Source organism: Sprattus sprattus (assembly GCF_963457725.1).
Source record: "Sprattus sprattus genome assembly, chromosome: 8".
Lineage (NCBI taxonomy): Eukaryota > Metazoa > Chordata > Actinopteri > Clupeiformes > Clupeidae > Sprattus > Sprattus sprattus.
Window position 1 is genome coordinate 8,473,464 of NC_137927.1, and position 27,263 is coordinate 8,500,726.

The 27,263-nt window shown below is 45.6% G+C and overlaps 2 protein-coding genes across 2 annotated transcripts in view; both read right to left on the reverse strand.

Moving 5' to 3' along the window:
- Positions 1–3,187, reverse strand: part of fes (FES proto-oncogene, tyrosine kinase) — a gene marked incomplete at both ends in the record, with an annotated part of 43,373 nt that extends 40,186 nt beyond the window's left edge. Inside the window, 3 exons of the mRNA XM_080843488.1 lie at positions 158–254; positions 2,285–2,458; positions 2,972–3,187. Coding sequence (XP_080699614.1) covers positions 158–254; positions 2,285–2,458; positions 2,972–3,187 — 487 coding nt within the window. The remainder of the gene's footprint in view (positions 1–157; positions 255–2,284; positions 2,459–2,971) is intronic.
- A 7,609-nt stretch (positions 3,188–10,796) lies between these two features.
- Positions 10,797–27,263, reverse strand: part of furina (furin (paired basic amino acid cleaving enzyme) a) — a 111,408-nt gene continuing 94,941 nt past the window's right edge. The window contains exons 11-16 of the mRNA XM_080843066.1: positions 24,376–24,479; positions 22,028–22,145; positions 16,474–16,653; positions 15,976–16,100; positions 14,534–14,662; positions 10,797–11,967 (exon numbers count right to left, since the gene is read on the reverse strand). Coding sequence (XP_080699192.1) covers positions 11,300–11,967; positions 14,534–14,662; positions 15,976–16,100; positions 16,474–16,653; positions 22,028–22,145; positions 24,376–24,479 — 1,324 coding nt within the window. The 3' untranslated portion in view covers positions 10,797–11,299. The remainder of the gene's footprint in view (positions 11,968–14,533; positions 14,663–15,975; positions 16,101–16,473; positions 16,654–22,027; positions 22,146–24,375; positions 24,480–27,263) is intronic.

Consider the following 27,263-nt stretch of genomic DNA (forward strand, 5'->3'; position numbering starts at 1 on the left):
TTCATCTTAGGGAAGGTCAGTGAGTGCATTGCAACAATGGAATTTTCCTGGCAGGAGCTTGAAGTCACGTTCATGCGTGCCCACACACACATACACGCGCACACACACACATGCATGCACACACACACACACACACACACACCAGCTGCTAGCATACCTCTACTGGCCTCCAGGTACCTTTTCTTGGCCTGAGCAGCTTCCCTGACCAATTGCTTATAGCTGCCCCTTAACTTCTCCGGCTCGGTCTGAGTCACCTATCACAACAAGGATGAGACACAAGGATGAGAAACAAGGATGAGACACACAGACACACAGACACACACACACACACACACACACACACACACACACACACACACACACACACACACACACACACACACACACACACACACACACACACACACACACACACACACACACACACACACACACACACACACACACACACACACACACACACACACACACACACACACACACACACAGGGAAGTGGGGAGCAGTTATACAAATTAACTTTTCATTATTTTATTTTGAATGATACGTAAAACACCACCACAGTACTGGACGATTAATAAGAGGCAGCAACACCAGACACTTCCCATTAAATAAAAAACAGATATCCTGCATATCAAGGACATACAAAAACACAGACACAGACACAGACACAGACACAGACACAGACGACACAGACACAGACACACACATACAATACATCATACAACACAGACAGTTTCTCTCTGACACAGATAAGCAACCAAAACAGCCATAAAGTTGAGACACCCTCTGTCTCTCTGAACAACCTCTGGATGACAGCAGTCAGTATTCTCACTGAAAGCAAAAACAAAATTACCAGTGTATCACCCGAACAAACACAATACTGTGTTCTCTTTAGAGCAAGCCAACAATGTATTCAGGAGAAGGAGGTTGATGAAGCACACACTGTGTAAGCTCAATCGGGGACATCCTCCTGTGGATGTGCAAAATGCACAAAAAGAACACTTCTCTTCGCAAATGAGCATCCTCAGCATGGCTCCTGCTTTGCTCGCCTATTGGCTGGCTTTCAGTACCCTTGCGATCGTTCCTTCACATTCTAGCAATTCAATTTTATTTATATAACAACAAAACAATACAATTGTGTCAAAGCAATTTGTCTCTTTACATGTCCCAGGCCCTGAACATCAGTTGACAGGTGCCATCAGTTGCTTACAGACTTGAATACCTCAGGCAGAGCTTAGACACATTCTGTTCCACATACTGACTGCTTGAGTCCATACACACAACCCTTTGCTCAGGAGCTTGTGCTAACGCTTAATGCCTATGAAATGTAATCCACAGATAAATCACAAACTGTGAAATGCTGGGTTATAGATGCTGTCATATAATTAAGGACAACAGCAGACACGTGAGCTGTTACAACAGAGGTGTTATGCATCATGATGACTGACTCATACTTGTGAATGTGGCACACATCACACTTCATAAACATCCCATGGTACACCTGGTGAACATGTTTCACTTCAAGTCCTCTGTTAACGCAAATATGCTGACAACAAAAAACTAAAATCAAGACATTTACAGAAGAACCCCTTCTGCAATGCCAGCTCAGAATATCTGGCTACGCTTGAGGGAGTTATTTTTAAGCAGCTAGGACACTGAACGAAAACAAAAGCTGAATCTCATTCTGCCCAGAGGCTCTTCCTTACCACTAAGGGAGTTCCACACCAAAATGAAACCTGATACAGGGACGTTTTGCTAACATCCAGATTCATTCTGAAATGTCTCTGAGTGCTTTGATAAGTTTAACTGAAACCCTCTGATGACTTTGTGCCCCTATTTGGGGCCCTGTTGCTCAAGAGAGTGGTGAAGGTGTGATCAAAGGCACTAAGTGGGCAGCGCCAGGCTGAATATAATTAGTGAAAGGCTTGGATAAAGCCGAGCAATAGCATTGTCGAGCAATCCCTTTAAACTGAATGAGTCAGACTAAATTACAATAAGTCAGTAGATGTCAATGTCCCTGTGAGTTCTGGAGTATCTTGGTGCATCTTCTGTTGTTCCAAACAAAACAAATTGAAACATAACTGTAGCTTCTCAGAACTATTTGAGAATGGTAGGCCTGTACATTTTTTTTAGCGTTTTGCTCCCACACTTATTCCCTCTATTATTTCACGACAGTCTAACGTTATTGTTTAATTGAGATCGTTAAAGCCAATCTCTTGTAAAAAGGTCTTGGAGGAGAGCTGCGCTAGTTCTCAGTGTGTGTTAGCTGTTTGTGGCGCTAACCTTGCACAGGTCCTGGTTCAGCTGCGTCCACTGCTCACTGTAGGTCTTGCGTAGCTGCTGCTTGTCCCGGATCAGCAGGGTGAGCTTGCTGAGCGGTCCGACTGACAGATCCTCTGAGCGCTTCTTCATGATGCGGCTCAGATTCTCGGTCTGACTCACTAGCACGTTCCACGACTGAGAGGGAGTAGAGGAAGGAGGACATGGCTGGTGTTAGCAATTACTTTGTGTAGCTCTTAGGTGTGTGTGTGCGTGCATGTGTGTGTGTGTGTGTGTGTGTGTGTGTGTGTGTGTGTGTGTGTGTGTGCATGTGCGCACATTTGTGTGAGTGTGTCAGGGTGGATGGCTAATTCTGTGTGGAGCACACACCTCACTGATTTACATGCATCTGGTCATCTGTGGGGGCTTTTTATCAGGGTTAATCATAGAGACTGGAAAGTGTCTTTGAATTTTGCTGTTGATGATAAATAATTTGGGAGGTTTTTAAGCATTAATACTTGTCAGTATTTTATGGTTATACAGCTATTTTAAATTAGACTGAAATTACGATCTCTACAGAATGTCTTGCATCTAAATTTACTGCCATACGCTTATTTAACACAGCAGACACCGGCCTTTCAGTTTCATCTTTTAACACAGTCATCTTCTAGCCTGCCTGTGTGGTTCCACATGCTTCCCTATGGTCCATACCTTATTTAGCTGGCTGATGTAGTCCAGGCCGCCACCAGGCTCCAGTTTCTCCACCATGACGGCCATCTGGTGCAGCTGGGTGGAGAACTCGCGGTCGCTCTTGGTCCTCTGGGTCATCCACTTCTTGATCAGCTCCATGAGCCGCAGCTCCGAGTCCTGCAGACGCATGAGGGAGGCGTGCGCCTGCGGGCACCACAGCTCCTCTCCAAAGCCCATCCTGAAGATAGCCCCGCTCGCAAACACAGCCCTGCTCACACTGCTGACCACACACAAGCATGAACATTAGAACTCTCCACACACACACACACACGACCAAACCAGCACTCACCACCCCTTTACACACACACACAAAAAACAAAACATCCCCACACACATACTCGCTCTCTGTCAAGTACACACACACAAACACACTTGTTATTTTAAGGCGTTTTGGATTTACTTTTGATTCTTTGAAAACGATCCAATTTCAAACAGTGGAGTGCATTGTGCAGATCTAATACCATCCCACCAATGTGCAGATCTAATAATATCCCACCATTGTGCAAATATAATTCCATCCCAACATTGTGGAGATCTAATTTATCCCACCAATGTGCAGATCTATTTCCATCCCAACATTGTGCAGATCTAATACCATCCCAACATTGTGCAGATCTAATTCCATCCCAACATTGTGCAGATCTAATTCCATCCCAACATTGTGCAGATCTAATTCCATCCCAACATTGTGCAGATCTAATTCCATCCCAACATTGTGCAGATCTAATTCCATCCCAACATTGGGCTCCCTGTAGGTAAAGCAGAACCAAACCAAACAGAACTTGCTAACACATTTTTTACTTCCTGATTCATGCATATGAAAGGATGTGAAATTCTGGCATGCACTTCTCTTTTTTCAAACATAACTGCCGACCAAAAACGACACTGTCAAACTGTGAATTGAGGACTTCACACCCAACCACTAAACCCTGTCTTATTGTATGCCAATGTCCAGGACGCCAACTAGGTTGCCATCCATTTTCACTGACATCATTTCAAAACTTCCCCATGCCTTTCAAGGACAGTTAATGACATTTTCAAACTTTTCACAACCTACATGTGAAACTGCATCCATTAGTCTGCAGGCTGGGCCTAACTATTGAGTCAGAATGAAACAACCTTCTCCATTCCTTGTTTTAAAAAGCCTAGTTAGGATGTGTCCAATTCAAGCGGAAACTGGATCCTCAAAATGCTTCTCAAAATGCTCCACGGAAGAGTACAGGAACGGCGCTTCCCCAAAGATGTTCTTCAGCACTGGCACATGAGCCACAGGACTCTGGACCCTCAGTGCTTTTCTGCGATAGAATATTGTTTTACTTTATTTAAGATAGGTTAATATAATATATAAACTTATCGTACTATGTCATCTTTACTCGTTAGAAATAGTAAATAGACTTATACATACAGACAATTGTTTTTTTAAATACTCTTTAGTTATTTAGTGTAATGAGTACTATGCACTGAGAGCTGTTTTGTCGTATTGAAGTGGAAAAGAAAAGTACTGTACAGAGACATAGGCCAACACTGATTAATGGTGCACAGCTACTTTAGAAAACAAACCAAGCTGATCTGTGCTTAGCTAAATGTTTGGTTGGATGACAGATGTGATGAGATACTAACACAAGGTCTGGGTTTGACTTTTTAGGCTAGCCTTAAAACTGGTACTATAACTGAGAAAAGGTTAATCGTGTCTTGAATAGGGGCGTGATGGATAGATCTCGCCTGTACTGCTTCAGCACTGTGTTTTGTCAGATTTGAAACATCTAGGAGAACCGCTTAGATTCAACATTAATACCTCCATGTTTGGGGGTGTTGGTGTAGGCTCTCACTCTGAAGTGAAACAATTAAATGATTGTGTAATATTAAACATTTGAATATGAAGAGATCAAACACCTCCAATTCAAGGCCATCATCTCCTGGAAAATAACCTACCAGAGTAGGCTATACAACTTCACAACAGGATCGCCCTTCAAAACTAAATTATTAGCTTATCAAAACTATCAAGGTGGTTTGCTTGAACTGTAGATGTGAAAAGGAAATGTTTTGTCATTTTTACCAATATCAATATTTATTATAGTTCCTTGAATAGCTTAACATTACAGTAGAAGACCATAGGGTTCTATGTTTAAGGCTGATATGATGATATAGGTTTTTGTGAGAAGAACAAAATAATTAAGGGGTGCCAGTAAAATTGTTTTACCGTTTCATTTTTTTTTTTAACATATTGAGCAGAAAAGGACTTCAGAAATGCATGGTTAAGCACTGTCTAGCATAGGTCGCATTGAAGCCATAGTCTACATCTTGCACGCTAATACCTAGAGGCTAGGCCTGTACTCTATCTTTACTCTGCCTACTGATCAAAATGATTTTCGAAGCAATGGCACTACGAGATGACCCATTTATACCAATGCACATACCCTTCACACACACAGAGTTACAAATGACATTTCACGACAAATGCACAAGCAAAGCATAATGCATATTTACAAATGATAAATTATATATTTACAGATACACATTAAGTTGGACAAATCATATTACCTTTATTCAAATGAGGACGTATAAGTCACAAGTAAGTAATTCTATGTTTGTGGAAAGAAAAACTAGTTTAAATGTTTTGGAGCATGGTACATGTATTTACGAATAAGTTTGAGTCATTATTATTATTCTCATTTTACAATGTTTGTCCATAGCCATAGCATCTAACGGTAGCATTTGTGTGTATGCAGCCTACATAACTTAATTACCAAAATCTATCTAACGTCACTAAATTGATGTTTGTGCTAAAAGCATAAAAACACACAAACAAATATACACACAAGCAAAAAGATCCCAAATCATCTTCTGGGTAACTCGAATTATGGTGTGGCTATTGTTGGCGACACGCCTAAGGAAGAATGGCCTGACCATTCAAATATATAGGCCCAGGCTAATGGCAAATAGGCATGAGATAGCGTAAACTGGCTTTTCCACGCTAGGCTATGCTTACAGCATGGTTTTACTATCTGGTTAAAGCCACTTATTTGCATCCCAAGTTTAGGGATGGTGAATTACATGCTCCTTGTCAAGCGTAAGACTCATGAATTGACCTGTGCAACCTGGTATCCTTCATTCAGCGGCTACGTTAACCACCTGACCACTGCAGTAGCTTTTTCACAGACAAGCAAAAACCTGTTGTATGAGGTTCAACACCTCAACTTTTCCAGCACATTTACAGTACATTTCTCGATTATTTTTTGAGACCCTGTGATTCTTAGATATTTATGTTCTTTAGAAACATAGTAGTCTGTGATATTTGCCAATTCACCTAAACTTCTGACTGGTTGTCAGTCACTCTCTCGGCTCTCTCACCTTGACAATCTGGCACTGCAAACCCGCTCTCAAGACGTGTGTAGTCCGCCACAGGACAAAACATTTAGAGATGAAACTCTGATGGAAACTCAACCTTTGCTGCAAATCACACAAGCACCGCACAAAAACACTGACAGCGCATCGGCGTCGAGAGCACGCTGAAACCAGGAAGAGCACGGCTATGGTTTAGAACGAAACGTGTAAACTCGCCCTCGTCTGACAGGCATGATATAAACACCGTCGTTAGTATAGGCATACAAAGGCTGCAGGAATATTAGATCTAAGCATTGCGGGGCATTGATGATAGTCGGTCAGACATGAAAAACGCCGCGTCATTGTTGCGCTACAGCCGAGGTTATTCATTAACTGGCGACGGGTATCACATTAAAGGATAACCTAATACCCCAAAATCTACATATGAAATCTGAAAACCCATTATTTCTGCTATCGTGGCTATTACTCTTGCTGTCCTTTATTACAGTTTGATGCATTGACAGAAAATACACATATTTATGATCCTTAGTTCTCCTTAAGTAGCCTCAAATTATCTGAAATGCAAGATTCATCAGATACAAAAATATGCCGTTGTATGGGTGTCAGACAGGGAGACAGGTGTGTCATTTATTAATTGGTGACCTTGACTTGATACTAATGCTTGCTGATATTTCACAAGGGAATGAATGTGATGAATGAATTAATAATTAATGCGACATTGCACACAGGTTTTTTACTAAAGATGATCATTTAAAAGGGGAAATTACAATAAAATTCAAATGGATGCCTCTGGGAGGGGAGAATTCCTCTGATGACCATGTCTTTCTTCTGTTAGATAATTCATGTCCTTCAGTTACCAGATTATCATTGTAAAGAACTGACAACAGAATACTGAAGTTTGCATAGATCTTTATTTTTCGTAAAATCTATAATCCGCATATTGACATCAATTAAATAAAAAGGAAAAAAAAACAAAACAAAAAAGGAAAAATCTTTTAAATTACATGTAAATGTCACTGCACCATATATATAGTACAAAAATAGGCCTTATTTTTAGATTAGTTGTCCCATCACAGCTAGTCAATCCATCATATCTCATGGGTGTCTATTACTAAGATGTCTTTACGCAGCTAAAGGCTTGTGACCTCAGCCTGAAAGATAGAGCGAGGTCTAATATAAATCAGTGTGTGTGTTTTCTGTAGTGCACACAGAGAGACATTCAGCCCTTGATCCGTGTATGCTGTGTCGTGTGTGTGTGTGTGTGTATGTGTATGTGTTTGTTTTACATACAAGAGGCTGTCCTTTAAAATTGAACACATTCACTCTTTTGCTCCCACAGGCTGAAGTAGGAGCCCTCTTTAGCGGTGAACTTTGGACTTAATGATCGCAGGGCCACACCAAGCCGGAGGCGCTGCTCAGAGCAGCAACGAATGTACCAACAACTCCTCCTTTAGGCAGAAGGCTCAAGCCACTCCATAAGCACACCACTCACACCATCAGTCTTTGGTAATGCCCTCAACACCTCACACCACGTCTGCGTGCTCGTTCACACACACAAACACACACAGCCACACTTATTTACACACTGTACTGCAAAGACTGAACAGTAGGGGGCGTAGTCAACTACCAATGGATACTATACAGAATGACGCATCAGAGGATTTCTTTTCTTTTCTTTGAGAATACAAAAAATAGACCACTTTAGGGTAACCACCTCGAACAGTGGATTAAAATGGGCACGGCGTGCTTCACTGCAGTAACCAATGCCCTCTTAATTTGTGTGGGGGAAAAAAAACCAGATGGAGGTTAGTATCTGGCCTGCCCTGAAGTGATGGGATGGTAGAGAGTCGGTAGAGACAGCAGGGCCTGTTGGTCTCCACCTGAAGTTGGTAAAAAGGCAGGTCTCAGGTTAAGACCCACACGCCTTCACCAACTGCAGTGCTCAGTGCTCACACTTCCCATCATTCCCACACCCACACAGAAACAATATAGTACAGCAACAAATTCAATTCCCGTAAAACTCTTCCCGCAGAGAGAGAGAGGGGGAAAGAGAGAGGGCATGAGGGGGTGGGGAGACAGAAAGAAGCTTGGCACTGAAAAGATGAATAAATTGATAGTCCATTAAAAATGTTTCAATAAGAAAGGCCCTCTCAGACTTAAGCACCCTTCTCCCGCTTTCCACTTACAGTAAGTCATACATTTATTTATTATATTTAATTATAAAATATGGGAAGTTTCATCGCTCGGATAAAAAAATCAATCCAGTCACCTTTCCCTCTCTTGGGCGATAGATCATTTTAAACCCTCTTTTATTTCAGCACATTAGCTAAAGGACCGATGAGGCATGGGTTGTGATGTGGGCATTAGAACTCCCAGGCACATGCATCAGATATGAACACAGGCCTCTCTGGAACAACACAGAAATAAACACAAGGGCTGCTGCAGCTGAGAGCTCCCTAGAGGTCATCAGAGGGCAAACCACTGTGTCACTCTGCAATCCCGAACTTTGATGTCATCTTCCCAGTGTTTGTGATGGAAGCACTGGGAGAAACCGGAGGTACTATTGGGGGTGGCTGGTCTTACGGGTTAGTTGGTGAACTGCAGATGCTCATGGCAAATACTCAGATCGCCTGATAATGCAGTGTTATGTTATCGGGGGAACACTGGATGGAGATGATTGCCCTCAGTGCACGCTAAGGACCCTCACACAGGGGTTTAGGCACAAACTCGTCTCTCTTCGAACAGCAATGATGGCAGGTTTGGTGCAGCACGATTCTTCCAGCTCGCGTCTAGGATATGAGGCGATATGCTGAGCAGGCTTTCATGATAGCAAGGGGAGGAGCTCAGTTATACAGGGGCTCACAGCTTGAGATATGCAAATCGATCAGGTGATCTTCATTCTTCAATCAGACACTCAGGAAAAGGCATTTTATGACTAAATCTGAATTTGGACTAAAGGAGTAGTGTTAAAAAGACTTGATCTTAAGGATTTGTGTCTTTCGAAAGAGAATATAGAAATAGTGAAAAATTACTAAACGAGGACTTTGTCCAATCAACGCCTAAACTGAAACCAAAAGGGGGTCAAATCCGTGGCTAACTATGAAAATATTCTAGATCTCAACTATAACTGCAGTCCATAACTAGGTCTTGTTCTTATGTCAGAAACATTGGACTCCAATGTTGCTAAGGAACCTGTAGTGTGTGCAACTTAAATGTTCTGGATGATTATCTTGGACTGGTTTACACTAGGGAAAAACAAGGTTTGCCTGGGCCTTTGGGCCGTATACACTCCCCGCGTCACAATGATCACTGCTGTGACAGTAAAGAGAAAACATGGCTCTGTTGAGAACTACAGGCGAGCAAACGGGGATGGTTCTAGTAAGGCTGTGGTGTGAACAGATGCTTCGACTTTATACTTCCTCTGCAGGTTAGTGCAGCAATTACCGCATGGTGGCGAAAATAAAATACCAATGTGTGTCAGACCTCAAAGACATACAGTTTCAGAGCGGTTTGCTAAAGGAAGGATAAAAGAAAAAAAACCTAAATGTTTCAGACAAAACAAAAAGAAAAAGGTTTTGAGTTTCAGTTTACTTTAATGTGGACTCTCTTAGCAGATGGCCAGGCGCTCATGAACGACTTGAGAGGAGATGGGCCTCTTTAATGAGGCCTTAGTTTGTGTGTATGTGTGTGTGTGTGTGTGTGTGTGTGCGCGCACATCAGAGGCCTTAGTACCGCTAGTGCTCAGGCCTTGGAGGGGTCCTGTTCAACTTTTAACAGGAACACACTGCAGTACTCTTAACATCCTCACAGTGATCACTGCAGTTCATTCAGCCCCGCAAAAATCACACAAATCAATTTTTAAGCCATGTTGACTGACTTTGATGACTTCTCTTTCATGCCGTCACGTGTGTGTGTGTGTGTGTGTGTGTGTCTGTGTGTGTGTGTGTGTTAGTGTAAGTGTGTGAAAGAGTTGAGGCTGCTGCAATCTCTTGAAACTCTACATTCATCCAAAGCAGACAGCAACCCGGTACTCTCTGTCTTGCACTCACTCACACACACACAAACACACGCAAGCACAAATATGCACACACATTAACATCAGATAAGTGGATGAACCTCTTTAAGTCTCACTCAATCTCACTAACCGGCCTTAGGAGTTAGGTCATGCAAGAGGCCAGTGGGACATGTAGTATTTATCTCCTTTTCAGAGAAGACAAAATAACCCTTTTCTCTTGCCTTCTGTGAGCTCACTGGTCACCTCAGGATCAATGGAGCACACTAAGAAGAGCAGCATGGCCGGCTATATCAAATGCACACGGCACTGGAAGGCAAACACCCACCCACCCACCCACACACACACACACACACACACACACACACGCACACGGACACGGACAAGCCTGACCTTGCACCCCTACGACTTACAATCTCATCGGGCAACCTCAATATGAGAGAGGAGGCTGGAAAGCAAAGATGTGAAGGAGTGGGTGTAAAAAACACGAGGAACCATGAGCATGATTTATTCTAACATTAGAAAAAAGAATCGTTCCCCTCGGGCCCTCACGGGAGAGCCCAGAGCTTTGATTTGTAATCTCAGTCACATTCAAGGCGAGAGCGTACACGCTAACAGGCCTTCACGAGAGTCACCCTGAAGATCCCCTAAGACCAGCGAGACGGACGCTTCGGAGAGGACAATGTCCCAGAATTCCAAAGTGAAAAAAGAGTGAAAGAAATCCCAAACAACCCCAGAAAGAGGAGAAGAGCAAAAATCAAAATGAAGACCAAAATGATTGGAAATAGTGATAGTTCCTTAAGAGAAATAGGGGGGGGGGGGGGGGGGGATCTTGACTGCTAAGGATGAGGGAGAATGGAAACCTGGGATTGGAGGGGAGTGGAGGGGAGCAGTCAGGGGGGAGAAGACAGAGAGGAAGGGGAGGAGGGACGTTAAAGAGCACTTTGTGTTTTGATAAAGGCAGTCCTCTCGTTGTGGACGTCGAACTCGTCGGCCTCGGACTCGGAGCCGTCCTCGCGCCACGCGCTGGGGATGCCCTTGTAGGAGATGACGCGGCTCGTGCCCAAGCCCAGCCCCAGGCCCCGCAGGCCCTCCCTCAGGCCCGCGCCCGTCTCGGCCAGCAGCAGCCGCTTGGGCGCCGGGCCGGTGCGCAGCTGCAGCCCTGCGAACACGCCCACGAACGCTGCCACGATGAAGGCACAGCTCAGGACGGCCACCGTGACAGGCATCCGTGAGGACGAGGCCAGGGGTCTGCTTCCGATAATTTCTCCCACCGCGCTCATGTCGCCGGACTCGTGCAGGTTGGCCATGCTGGCCACACCGCCCAGCGTGTCAGGGGACTCGCGCTCAATTTGGTTCTGGTGCAGGCAGGTGCCAGTGACGGGGTCCAGGTGGTTGTGGGGGGGGCAGGAGAGGCAGTCCTGTGAGGTGAGGCCGTGGCAGGTCAGGCAGGAGGGGGCGCAAGGCTGGCAGGTCTTGACGGACGGGGGGGTCACCCAGTTGCCCTGCGCATACTTGAGGGGCTCGGGGCCTCCTGTGTAGCCAGGGGGACAGGCAAGCACACAGCCCAGCTGGAACAGGAGGAACCCTGGGCTGCACTCTGAGAGAAGGAGGAGGAGGAGAGAGAGAGGTGAGTTGACTGAACTACACGGTCCTGTAAACAATTAAACAACAATAAAATGTAACACAAAAATAATACATACACACACACACACACAAGCGCACACACTCAGTATCAAATATTGTAGAAGGAATAAAACGTCATTAGAGCACAGATATCCAAGAGGCTCGTTCACATGCTCATATTTGTGTGTGAGCTGCGCATGAAGAACTGATGATCCAACCCTTTCTGAGGTAAAAGAGGCAGAGTGGGTCAGGCTGAGGTGCATTCTGGGATAACGTAAATCACGGCTGTTAAAACCCATGCGATGAGATCACACGTCTTGTTTTACAGCCAGCCCTGGCCTTTGTCCCAACTTAGACCGGCGCTTTACTGCCTAGTTTCATCTTTTTATCATGACACAAATCCCAGATAAGGGGCTAGAAATCCTGAACCCAACAGGGCTGAATTGACAGCAGGAGCAGAGCCTTCACACTGAGTAAATGTGAGGCAGACTGCTGAGGACTGTGGTGAAGCACAGGGGATGCCATTTCTACTCAACTACAGTTTTGTCAAAAGACAAACAATTTTATCCATAGTATGTGTGATGCAGTGTGTGTATGTGTGTGTGTGTGTGTGCGTATGTGTGTGTGTGTGTATGTGTGACAGTGTGTATATGTGTGTGTTTTCTTGTGCACCCCTGCATTTCCCTCACTGATTAAAGAGCCTAATGCACGGCATAGACACCTCCACTGGATTTCAATGTCTTAGATTAGCTGCTAATGAAGCACACGCACGCGCACACACACGCGCACGCACACACACACACACACACACACACACACACACACACACACACACACACACACACACACACACACACCACCCGACAGACTTCTCTCTCTCTTTGCCTGGGGGTCTAATGAATGTATTTAGATTCCTCTCAGATGACCAGATGGTCTTTCTGTGGGAGCCCACAGGAAGCGTCTTTAGCCGACACTAACCAACACGCCGGGCCAAACACGAACGCCCACGGAGGGCTGGGGCCTTCGGCATGCACTGGACCCAGAGCCACGGGGACTAATCAGAACCACATGGCTTATAGTAATTAAATGGCGTATCATTTCTCCCGATATCAAATGAATTACTTGGAGGTTTGGATAACATTTTCGAGTAGGGCAATGTTTTGTTTTATTGTCTTTCCATACTTTGGTAATTGCATGTGAAAGATCATTCCCATGAAGTCACTTTGGGAGAGAGGGGGGAGAGAGGGGGGCAAGTGTGAGGAGAAATGGGAGGAGAAAGGAATGAGTCAGTCAGAGGGAAGACAGAGGTGAGAAAGAGACAAAAGTCTGAAAAGGGAAGATGGAGCAAGAGAGAGAGAGAGAGAGAGAGAGAGAGATGTGGGTACAAGGAGCCTGAGGGTAATTAAAGTTGTCTGAAAGAGAGGGATCAGAGAAAGGGACAGGGCAAGAAAGGAAGGAAAGAGGTGGTTACAGGAGGTAGAAAAAACTAGATGAAAAGTGGCAGCAGACGAGTGGGAAAAGAGGACGAAAGGTAGAAAAAGAGGCATTTAAACTTGAAGACAATAAAAAGAAACGAATAGATGAGAGAGGAGAAAGGGGATGGAAGGGAGCTTGTTTGTGAACTCCCCATTCCTCCCTCACTCCCTCCCTCTTTCTCTCTCCCTTCCTCTTTCTCTCTTTCTCTCTCCCTCTCCCCCCACCTCTCTCCCCCTCTCTCCAGAGTTGCAGCTTGGAGAGACTCCCGCTCTAGTCAGAGGAGCGGCGAGAGGGCAGACCATTACAAAACCACAAACGGCAGCTCCTTACAAAACACTAACAGACAGGCCGACACAAGCCGCGGCTGCTGCCCAATAACAACTGTCACTCCTGCCACCCACTCACTTCAGCATCGCTGCTCTGCACATAGCTACAGCTACGCTGCTCAACGGCTCTCCAGATCAGAGCTACAGCTTTGCTGCTCAACGGCTCGACGGCTAAGGAGATCATAGCTCTTGAAGGACTATAAAAAACACAGTGTCTAATGCAAGTCAGAAGCTATCCAGCAAATGTCTAATTAGAGAGTCTTAAAAAGGGATTACACTTATGACAGATCTACTGATATTCAAGACTAAGCAATTTAATCCTCACACACTAGCAATCACACTTGAGTCATAATTAAAAGGATTTGTAAAAAGAAATAAACAAACAAAATGATGAACAAGTGTAAATAGTTTCTCAGACTGCAATTATAAGAGCATTTCACTTCAGTATGACTGGTCATCCATCTGTCTGGATCCTCATCTGCTGTCATTCACACATCCTGCTATTACCAAATTAGACCAGCAGGGGTCACTGTATTGCCACAACACAGACATACTCTTGGGAGTGTGTGTGTAGGCACACTCGCAAAGAAACATGCACAACAATCACAATCACACGTACTATGTGAGCATACGCACAGACACACAGACACACACTAGCATCCACAATTCCACACACACTGATGTACAGAGAGAGAGAGAGAGAGAGAGAGAGAGAGAGAGAGCGAGAGACAGCCTTACCAATGCAGTTTTGGTTGAGGTCAAAGGTCTTGCAGCTGCCGTTGTTGGCCTGGCTGAGGTCAGGGCCGGACGTCTCGACGGTGTCGGTGCCAGAGCCATACAGCACCAACATGAACTGGGTCAGAGTGCCTAAAACAGAGAACCCACACCATCAGAACACCACACACACAGAACACCACATCAGAGAGCGCACACACACACACACACATCTGGACACGCATTAGTACACATAGACATTGCAACAGTAACAGGAGCACATATGGCAGAACAACTCATCAGCTTGTGTACATGAAGGACCATAAATACAAACACACACACACACACACACACACACACAGTACATAAGTATATGAATGATATAGATAATAATTAAAAACATAACGAAATAAATATCAAACCGCAGTCACACTAAAAAAAACCAGCACTGGTAGTAAATGGTGTTTTGGGAGCATCTCTCCCTGATGTCTGGCAGATTTCAGAGGGGCAGTGTTACTGTTGGCACATGTCTGTTAGCTCACTCCCAGGCGCTAAGATCCCTGCTCTGCTCCAGAGATCAGGGGCTGCCTGGAGTGGACTGTTGTGCTGGCAGAACCTGAAGGGATCATGTGAACGCACAACACCACTATGCCTCTGCTGTGTGACCCTCCATTCCAGAGCAACAATGAGCCTTGTGTGAGTGTGAATGAGTGTGTGTCTGTGTGTGAGCGCGAGTGAGTGTGAGAGTGTGTGTGAGCGTGTGTGCATGTGAGTGTGAGTGTGAGTGTGTGTGTGTGTGTGTGTGTGTGTGTGCATGTGTAAGGGGGAGGACAGAAGTGACTTGGGTGGGCTGAGACTTCATTCATATTTACAGCCTAAGGGGGAAAGTGAATGAACTGTTTTCGAGCAAGTGCTCGGAGGTCTCTTGGGCTGACTCTCCTTCTTATACCCTCCCCCAGACACACTCTCACACACACACACACACACACACACACACACACACACACACACAGAGACACACACACACACACACACACTTAATCACAGAAAGGGAATCAATTAAACTGCCATAGAGTGGGGCGTGGACATAAACAATGAAAAAACTAGTGGACTGTGAACGCTCATAAAAACACAAATCAGCAAAAGGGACGTTCTCAGGGAGGAGGCTGGGTCCGCTCGTTTGGCCTCCAGCCCCCCCGCTCTCTTGCTCATTCCATCCTTTTTTTCTTTCTTTCTTTCATTCTTTCTCTCTGTCTGGCTCTCTCTTCTTTATGTCTCTATTCTCTATGCATTTATCTCTCTCTCCATCCTTCTTCCCCAATTTCTCTCTCAGTCTGTCCCAGCTTTGTCTCTTAGAAGACACAGCATATTTCATTCTCCTGGCACCTCTCTCTCTCCCCCTCTCTTTCTCTCTCCCCCTCTCCCCGCCACCCTCTCTCCTGTGAGGAGCCAGTCCCAGTGCTTACCGTAGTCGCTGGCTCCGGCCGTGTTCCTGATCTCCAGTGTCCACTCCCCGCGGGGATCCTCGTCCCAGGAGTGTGTGCTCATGAAGGCCCAGTCGTTGAAGCCCTCAGACGAGTAGTCATGGGGTCTGAAGGAGCAGGGAGCACAATCAGCACAGACAGGGGGCGCGTGAGGTTTACATGTGTGTGTGTGTGCGTGTGTGTGTGTGCGTGTGTGTGTGTGTTAGTGTGTGTATGTGTGTGTGTGTGTGAGTGTGTGTGTGTGTGTGAGTGTGAGCCAGCCATGTCAACCAAGTGCCTGTGGTCACTAGTTTAGTTCCATCTGTGAGTGTAGAGGCCTGCATGTGTCTCTCTGGGGGTCCTTAAAACCGATCAGGTAGATAATCTCTAGTGGAAGTAATATGTAAGAGTGTGTGTGTGTGTGTGTGTGTGTGTGTGTGTGTGTGTGTGTGTGTGTGTGTGTGTGTGTGTGTGTGTGTGTGTGTGTGAGCATGCATGTACCTGGGGGCCAGTAGTGTGGAGCGGGTTCCCATGGGACTGACCAGGTAGATGCCCAGGTTCCCCCTGCGGTTGTAGGAGAGCGTGAGCTGGGCTTGGACGTGCTCCAGCGAGCTGACGAAGTTGGCCTGCCCTGAACACCCATCCAGTTTCTTAGTCACCACAAGATGGCCGCCGATGTTCCTGCACGCACACAAAAAATGCAGCCCTGGTCAAAATGGCAACTGCAGCCGGAGGCTGTTCGGAATCAGCTTCAGTGTTCCTTTGACAGCTGACAGAAATGACAGCGGTGACATTCAACTCTCACCCTCAACAAAGAACTGTACACATTCACACGCAACTAGCATTAGCATGCCAGTAATCCCCACCTTCCCACTCAACATCTGCACAGCCAATACTGGGTGTGGCTCATAGGCTACTCAAGGCTAGTCATGAGCTGCTCATAGGCTACTCAAGTCCACTCAAAACTACTAATTAGCTGCTCAAGACTACTCATAAGCTGCTCAAGGCTAATCATATGCTGCTCACAGGCTAGTCAAGGCTACTCATAGGCTACTTAAGGCTTGAGCATGTGGGTTGAGATTGTTATGCACTGTCCTCTGCTTCAGAATCAGAATCAGATTTTATTGGCCAAGTAAGGAATTTGACCTGGTGAACTGACTCTCATTGTGCTTACACATACATTACAACACAATACAAAACAAACACAACACAATACAATACAAAAAAACAAAAACACAACACAACACAACACAAAACAATACAATCAAATATAAAAACAAACAGTGCAATGGTCTATGAAAGTTTGAGAAAGTATATACAGGAGCTGGGAATGTACAATAGTGCAAAGAAGAAATGGAGAGTGCAAAAAAAATGCTACATGGATAAATATATATGTTACTGTGAGTTGTTAAATAGTGAGACGGCGAGGGGTAAGAAACTGTTTTTGTGAACAGAGATCTGTAGCGCCAACCAGAGGGGAGGCGATTGAAAAGTTTGTTTCCGGGGTGTGAGGGGTCTGCAGTGATTTTTCCTGCCCGTTTCCTGACTCTGGCGGTGTGCAGGTCTTGGATAGGGGGCAGGTTGGCACCGATGATCTTTTCAGCAGACCTGACTGTCCGTTGGAGTTTGTTCTTGTCTAGTTTGGTGGCTGAACCAAACCAGACAGTTACTGAAGTGCTTTAACGTAGGACTTACAGCAAGAGGCTCATATTTTGCCCCATTATGTCTGACTAATGTAAGAAAGACTGCTGGAGACATGCTTATACAACAAAGACGTTTACCCAGCACACTGTGTGGAGGTGACCCTGGAGTTTAAGCAGCATTTTAAACACACACGTGCTGGAAGACTAGAACTGCATTAAACACTAATAGCAGCCTAAAATGCTGCATCATGGCCTCTCTCAGCACAGGCACTTTAAGTTCTTGGACAGCAATGTGTGAAATAAGTTTATGGATAAAATACAATTAAAGGCTGAACTAATAGTGACAGACCCTAAAAGGGTAAGATATAAAGTCCACACTAAAAGGCACATATCTGTTTTTTTATTCTGATGTTCCCCAGAGACCTACTGCTGGCCCTTGTCCGTTAGCATTAGCGTAATAAGATGAGAAGGCCATTTATTAAACCTGCGTTTATAAACTTGCTGCCTTGGCTCAGATCGGACAACGTGAGGAGGTGCCAGACCACACGGCATGGACCTGAGGCCAAGAGCTGAATGTTTATTCCAAAACAACTTGTATTTAATAGATAACATCCTGGGACGCTTCCCCCTGAGCCAAATGTCCCTGGTCACTTTGGCATGTCCGGCCATTTAGGCTCTTTTGCAATCCCAACCATTAAGGCTCACAGTTTATGCGGAGACATAAAGACGCAATGGGAACAAGGTATTTGATTTATGGTTGACAGAGCAGTAAGAGCTGAAAGGATGGGGACAGGGAGGTAAGAGCTGAAAGGGATGGGGGAGAGGGAGGCAAGAAAAAAGGGCAAAAGCACATAATGAGAGCTGCTGCTGACAGTGTTTCCATTAACACTGAGGAGTAAGCTAGTCCCAGTACAGAAATAAAGATTAACACTGAGGAGGAAGCTAGTCCCAGTACAGAAATAAAGATTAACACTGAGGAGGAAGCTAGTCCCAGTACAGAAATAAAGATTAACACTGAGGAGGAAGCTAGTCCCAGTACAGAAATAAAGATTAACACTGAGGAGGAAGCTAGTCCCAGTACAGAAATAAAGATTAACACTGAGGAGGAAGCTAGTCCCAGTACAGGTATAGAGGTGTGTGCTCACTCTCTCTCTCTCTGTTTCTCTCACTCTCATTTTAAAGGTGTGAACTGGCTAGGGAGTCTCTGAACACTGACAAACAGGTGATGGGAAGATCTCCCATGCGCATCTTCACCTATTCCTTACTGCTTGTGTGTGTGTGTGTGTGTGTGTGTGTGTGTGTGTGTGTGTGTGTGTGTGTGTGTGTTTGTGTGAGAGAGAGAGAGAGATCGAGAGACAGACAGAGAGATAGAGTGAGTGAGAGAGAAGGAGATACCTGCAGACCTGGCTCTTGCTGATAAAATATCAGCAGCCTTTTTCCACAGTGCATGAGAGGGGATTCAGAGTGAATGAGATTACCCTGCTAAAGGGTGTATCAGAGAGAGTGTGTGTGTGTGTGTGTGTGTGTGTGTGTGTGTGAGAGAGAGAGAGAGAGAGTGTGGGTGCGTTTCTTTATGTCTGCCGATGTGTGTGTTTTTTTTAGGTTTGCTCACAAATATTCAAATACATGTTTGTTTATATCCTTGCATATATTCTTCGGTTTTTGTTTGTATGAGTGCCTTTGTGCTTAAGTACAAATTATGTTTTGTATTTGTATGCAGGATTGTGTGTAGGAATGTGTGTGAGTTTGGCCGTATATGTGTAAGTATGAGTTCAAGAGGAGGAAGACGAACTACAGACTCTCAACCCCCCCCCACTGCCACAGCCTCTAATCAGATTAGAACAGGCAAGAGCCAAGGGGCAAGGAGAGGGAGAGAGAGACAGAAAGAGAGAGAGAGAAAGAGACTGAAAGAGTGTGAGGAAAAGAGAGGCAGCATTAGAGTGAGAGTATGACAAGGAAGCTAAAGAGAAAGAGAGACAAAAAGAGATAGAGATGGGAGAAAACAAATGAATGAGGGACAGAAGAGCATACAGAACAAAAAAAAAAGAGAGAAGGCGGCAGAGGGTATAAAAGGGCTTGGATGAAAGCTAGGGGCAGAGAAAGAGAGAGAGAGAGAGAGAAAAAAAGAAAGATTGAAAGAAAGACAGAGCTTACTTGGTTCACCAGGGCAGCCTTGACAAGGCAGCAATACAACACAACAGCATACAATAGTGATGACTGCGAGCCTGGCCCCATTTGGGCTTCAAATGAAACAGTCAAGCCTTTTATTGCGCTCATTCGGATTGCCAGATAAACCTAACAGCTCATCCAACTCCACTGCAAACTGCCAGGTAGTCTCAATCAAACCCAGAGCTCAGTTTGACTGCAGATGAGCTCCAGGGCTGCTGGTGAGAGAGCTGTGATAAGGGGGTAGGGAGGGAAGGGGGGGAGGAGAGGGAGGAGAGTTAAAAACACAAAAGGAAGACATAAAATATCCCGCCAGGCCAATGAAAAGGCAATCTGAGGGCCTTGTGTGCGATAGGAGAGGGGCGAGCCGCTCGACCCTGACGAAGGTCTCAATCTCCGGTGACACGAATCTCAGCCAACCCGCGGTGCGATTGCGGAGACGAGAAGTGCTTTTTGGGGATGTTTAATATTAAGGAGCGCCGGGAGCCCGTCGAGATCTATGATTGCCTCCACACACCTGACGCACTCGCCCAGACATGAGCGCACACACTGGGAGAATGAGTGGGCAGACTCCTCTTCGTGCACGCTTGGGGTATGAATTTGAATGAAACTCTCACTCACACAGACCCACCCACACACAAACTCACACACCCCCACCCACACACTTACACACTCACACACTCACACACTGAAACCCAGAGCTTTAGGGAGAACAGTAGCAACATTTTATGGAGCGCTGCTGTGTTTTGGCCCAGTAACTACGGCAACTGGTTTAATTGGCGTTTCAAACCTAAGACTGGTGATGGGGCCATGACCGCTTAACTGGAGGAGAACACTAAAGACCAGGCAAGCAGAGGAGACAGGGGAGAAAAGAGGAGGAGAGGAGAGGAGAGGAGGGAGGGGACACAGACTGGAGAGATGCGACACAGAGGGGACTGACAACACAAAGGAGGGAGAGAGAAGGATGAGAAAGAGGGATGAGACAGAGAGAGAGAGAGAGAGAGAGAGAGAGAGAGAGAGAGAGAGATGCAACATTGGTGAGAGAGAGAAAAGACGGTTGAAAGGAGACTGAAGATAAAGGCTGAGAGAGAGAGAGGGAGATAGACAGAGAGAGAGCCAGAGAAAGACAGGAGACACAAAACATGGTAAAGACAGAAGAGAGGTGGGAGAGAGGAGGAGGATGGAGTGAGAGCAGGGGAAAGAGAGAGGAATGGAGTCATACAGAGGAGAGAGAGGAGATAAGGAAAAAGAGAGAGGAAAGAACCGCTTGTCAAAAGGACATCTACAGAGGTCTCTCAAGACACACACACACACACACACACACACACACACACACACACACAGAGCAGCAGCATTGGCTGTGGTCCAGGGAGCGTGGAGGACATAAATGCGCAGCCTCATCTGTCAAGGATGATTTCCCTTTAAAGATGCCCCAAGCAACCACCCACTCGCTTTGTTCTCTCTTACACACACGTACAGAAGCACACATACACAAATGACACCCCCACACACACGCGCATCATCACCTCAAACGTGCATCTAACTGGACTGCAAGAAAAATGCACTGCTCTATCACACAGCAAACATGGTCACTCAGTCAGGAACACACACACACTCACTCAGTCACTCACAGTCACACACACTCACCAGTCACACACACTCACAGTCATACGCATTCACTCACTCACATAGTCACACACACTCACTATCTCACTTACTCACACACACTCACTCACACAGTCACATACACTCACACACACAGTCACATACACTCACACACACAGTCACATACACTCACACACACAGTCACATACACTCACACACACAGTCATATACACTCACACACACAGTCACACTCACTCACAGTCACTGCTTTTATCAAACTGCCATACACAGTGTAACTCCACCAATCATTTCCCCAAGTTCTTCCTTGCCTTAGGTCATTCTCTCTCCCATCAGAGGCAGCAACATCGAAAAAAAAATCTAATAATCCATCTGTACCGCTGGAGCATGGCGATCATGAGACTCCTCTGAACACAAGAGAAGTGAACGCAGTTAATGGGATTTGAAAAAAGCAACACGCCGCCTTTGTGTTGTACCGCAGCACAGATGGGTTCTGCCACACTGGACCCGTCTGCAGAGGACCTGGGAGAGGGCAAACCCTACCTGACCTCAGGCGTGCTGCTTTCAACCCAAACAGGAGGTGATGGAGGGAGGGTCATGGGCGGCCGGGGGGAGGCACTTACTTGGGTTCGCTCAGCATGGAGATGGTGCATATCCTCTGGGGCCCCACACTGGTCCAGTTCTGCGCCATGGAAACCATCGCCCCGGCGTCCAGGAGACCGTAACCATAGGAGTGGCTCACTGTAGACAAACAGCATTCATGTGACTACAGTATACATCAAATGTAACAGAGCAGAATGGTCCATCACAGCCAAAACAGGTTTCAGTTTATAGAGTCAATCAACAAACAGTATTCCTTAGACAGTGACTGAATACCTGGACATCATGCTGACCCTGATGTGGACTTATAGAGCGACCAAAACAAGCAAAACTGAACAAGTTAGATTCACAACATGCAGATGTAACCTGCAGCGAGTAGACAAGCACAGCCCGGCACCAGACTTGACCTCGCAGCCAGTCAGGCGTGCTAGCAACGAGGCTAGGACCCATGGGTGCTAGCGTCTGTCTCTAAAGGTGTCAGGGAGTCAGGTTAACTCACTGCACAGCACTGGACCCTCTGGCTAGCGTTACACAGGTCAGACGTGGGGCGGAGTGGTTTAATTGGGCTGCCCTTACCGTTCACGATCTCAGCTGAAGCTGACGACAGCACCAGTCTGATCAACAGACTCCTAACGTCAACACGCCTCTATTTGTCAGCATCATTAGCAAACCTTAAGCAGTACATAGACACACACACACACACAAACACACACACACACACACACACACACACACACACACACAAACAGTTCTGGTCCACACACACAAGGCCGCTGTGTTTTCTGAAGGGCTTAATGTATGCTGTCTGTATCGACCGCTTTTGAGCTCAGTGGACACAAGAGACAGGGTCTCGCTTTGAGCAGGGAATTACAGAGTTGCTGATGCAGTATCAGATTGTGTGTGTATGTAAAGTGGGGAAAATAAGTATTTGAACCCCTACCGATTTCGCAAGTTTGCCCACTTGCAAAGAAATGTGTGATCTATAATTGTATTGGAAGGTGTATTGTAACAGTGAGAAACAGAGAAAAAAATTCAGAAAACTGCATTTTATAACATTTATGACTTTATTTGCATTTGATGCAAAAAATAAGTATTTGAACCCCCAAGCAAACAGCAAGAATTCTGACTCACAATGACCAGTTATGTGCCCAAGAAGCACACAGATTAGTCCTCATTAGGTCTAACAAGGTACACCTCATCTCAACTGGTGACGTTTAAAAAAGAAACCTGTCCAAAGAATCATACTTCACACCTTCAACCTCACCACCATGGGCTACAAAACCATTGGCAAGCAGCTTGGTGAGAAGCAGACAACTATTGGTGCGATTATTCGTAAATGATCAGTGATCATTCGAAAGGTGCAGAATAACCCCAGAACTACACAGGGGGAGCTTGTGAATGATCTCAAGGCAGCTGGGACCACAGTCACCAAGAAAACCATTGGCAACACACCACCCCGTAATTCTTTGAAGTACTGCAGCACTCGCAAGGTCCCCCTGCTCAAGGAAGCGCATGTACAGGGCCATCTGAAGTTTGCCATTGCACACTTGAATGATTCTAAGGAGGATTGGGAGACAGAATGTGGTCAGATGATACCAAAATCAAGCTCTTTGGCATCAACTCGACTTGCCGTGTTTGACAGGGGGGGGAATGCTCAATATGACTCTAAGAGTACATCATACCCACCATCAAGCATGGTGGTGGAAACATTATGCTTTGGGGCTGTTTCTCTGCCAAGGGTACAGGACGACTCCACAGCATCAAGGGGACTATGGATGGGGCCATGTAACGTGGAATATTGGGCTTGAACCTCATTCCGTCATTCCCTCCCATTGAAAACGCAACCTTAAAGATTTTGGAAAGGATCTGCAAAAAGGAGTGGACCAAAATCCCTCCTGAGATGTGTGTAAACCTGGTGACCAACTACAAGAAACGTCTGACGTCTGTGCTTGGCAACAAGGGTTATTCCACCAAGTACTAAGTCATTTTTGTCAGTCAGTTTTGCTAGGGGTTCAAATACTTATTTTTTGCATAAAATGCAAAAAATGCATTTTTCTGGATTTTTTAGTTGATATTCTGTTTCTCACCGTTAATATACACCTACCATTACAATTTGTAATGGTAGGTGTATATTAACATCACACATTTCTTTTGCAAGTGGCCAAACTTGTGAAATCGCCAGGGGTTCAAATACTTATTTTCCCCACTGTATGTGTGTGTGAGTGTGTGTGTGTGTGTGTGTGTGTGTGTGTGTGTGTGTGTGTGTGTGTGTGTGTGTGTGTGTGTGTGTGTGTGTGTGTGTGAGAGTGTGTGTATGTGTGTCTTGGGTGGAGGGAATTGGTGGTTGTGGCAAAAATGGGCGTGTTCGTACCTTTGCGGCCTACACCATTGGTCTTCCAATCGTCTGTGGTGAGGTGGGCGGGGCGAGAGGTTCGCACCACCAGGTGCTGCATGTCTCTCCAGGACAGGTTCTTACTGAGGGGCAGAGACCACAGGGGATTAACACTCATCTGGGCTGGAACGACAGGTCTGTTACCATGGCAATATTAGGATTCCATTCCCATAGCAATATTAGGATACCATTACCATAGCAATATTAGGATTCCATTACCATAGCAATATTAGGATTCCATTTACACAGAGACTATCATTTGGGTAGAGCCCAGGACACTTTCCAACATCATAAAATAATACAGATCAACTGATGAGAGAAAACAGGACAATACGCACACTATGCATATAAAGTAGATGGTAGGCCCAAACCAAAGGCCCGTAAAACAACAACTTTGTTAAGCTATGATGTGAAATAGTGTGAGAAAGAGAATACCAATGGGAGAGAAGTAGCATAGAATAATAATACAGCCGACCCAAGAGGAGAACATGAGATCTTTTAAAGACGTGCAAATGTTTACAACAAAATGTTCAGCAAAGATCAGTTTAACATAAGAGGAAAAATAAATAAAAAATACGACTCAAAACAGAACGCAATGGAAACATTAAAAACACAAATTTGAAAAAATAAACTACAATATACAAGAGCAGTCAACACTGCTGTTTGCCGTGGCTACATCCAAAAATATACCTCCTCTACAGTCTCTAATCGGGGTTGTCTGAGGAACCATCTTAGCAATTACTACTTAGAGGATATTTTATTAATGCATATAAATATTGTCTAAATCCCAGCCGCGTTCATCCTATCTAATATGTGTGTGTGTGTGTGTGTGTGTGTGTGTGTGTGTGTGTGTGTGTGTGTGTGTGAGGAAGTAGAGCCGTCTCCTTGTGATCTGATCTCTCATTCTGTGTGTCGTTAATACACAGTGCAGGCTACCTGCTGGAGGAATTACTTTACATATTTACTGTATGTGCTGAAAACGAATCCCGAAACAATAGTTCAGAACTTTCAGATTCCTGCACACACACACTTGTGTACACACACACACAGACCTACTGACTGTCTCTCACACACACACACACACGCACACACGCACGCACACTGCAAAGACACAAAGAGTCTAAGCATCAGACACACATGCCAGGCTACGTATGTGGGAGATGGAACACACACAGCCCAAACCCTTTCATCCAGCAGTCCGCCGTAGATCAGAAAGCCACTGCTTGAACGTGACAAAAGAGATGGAATCCAAACTCGGACAATGTTTCACATCTGCAGCACAAACACAGCACAGACATTCCTCTCCTATCTGACACGTGCTGTGGGTTTGGTGAGCGAGTCAGCACAGAAGCAGCCACGGCTCTCTCGGCCCTAAAACCCCCAAAGACTGGAGTCAGAGCTCAGTCTAGTGCTGTAGTGGCAGACTGCGGTTTAACCGCCGGAAGCAAGACCAGCTGAGCTATCACCTTGGGGGTCGGCCCAAACAAAGCCTCTTAGTTCACTTACGACCACAGCGCCCGCTCGCTCACACACACACACACATACTCACACACACACACACACACACAAAGCTCAGACACACACACAAAGCTCACACACACACACACCCACACACACACACACACACGCTCACAGACTCCGCCAAGACAATGCGCTTTCAGATAAAGTTTGCACAGACACAAAAAAAGAAAGGCGTGGGAGTGGAGAACAGATCAGCGTGTAATGAGGGGTCAACCAGATGAAATGTCCCCCCCATCTCCACTTTCGCCCAAATTGGGTTTAAACGGGCATTTTATCGTGACATGAGCGTGGATCACATGCTAAGTGCTCAGCTGGCATCCACACAGCAGGCATTCTGCTAAAGAAGAAGAAAAAAAAGGAAAAAGGCTCCATTACAGCAAATCAAAGCACTCTGACCTATGGCCATGCCAGAAGGAGACGTCACTGTTTGCCTCCATGCAGCTGAAATGAGGGATGAGGAATGCTTTGCAACTCAACCCCCCCTCCTTCTGCGCAAAACTGACTTGGGCAGTGTGTGTGTGTGTGTGTGTGTGTGTGTGTGTGTGTGTGTGTGTGTGTGTGTGTGTCTGTGTGTGTGTGTGTGTGTGTGTGTGCGTGTGTGTACGTGTACATTTATTTTCTGACAGAGCTTAGATAACACTGACATAGGCAGGTGACAGAAGGTGTGTGTGTGTGTGTGTATGTGTATCAGTGGGTGAGCATACTGTATGTGTGTGTGTGAGAGTGTCAGTGTGTGTGTGCAGTAATTTGATAGTTATGAACTATTGTTTCAGGATTAGTTTTCAGCACATACAGTACATCCGAAAGTAATTGCTCCAGCAGGCAGCCTGGACTGTTTATGTACGCCACACAGGACGAGAGATCCGATCTGGGGACAGATAACCGGGAGACGCCTCTACTTCCTCTAAGGCTACGGCTTCTTTCCGCACCAATAAGACTCTATGCACCACCGATAGATCTCTATGTGCACACAGAAACTTTTGAGGACAGAAATGCCATATGGAAACACACACACACACACGCACGCACAAACACACACGCACACGCACACGCACACGGCCCCATGTCCATGGTGTGTTTACTAGCTAAGGGCTGGCCAAATCAGCCCGGCGCTGCCAAGAAGCTGGGAAAAGCAGGCCTACTTCAGACTGTCTTCTAGTTCAGACTGTCTTCTAGTTTCATCATCTTAAGATGGGCCTCGCTCCAGGAAAGGCCCCAAAAAGCAAGAATGAAGACAGGAAGTCTCTCTCACAAGTGGTAGTGTCCATTCCCACAGGATAGCCTTTATCTGAAGTTATTTTTATAGGCGACTTTAATAGAAAGGAAATAAAGATGCAGTGATCTTT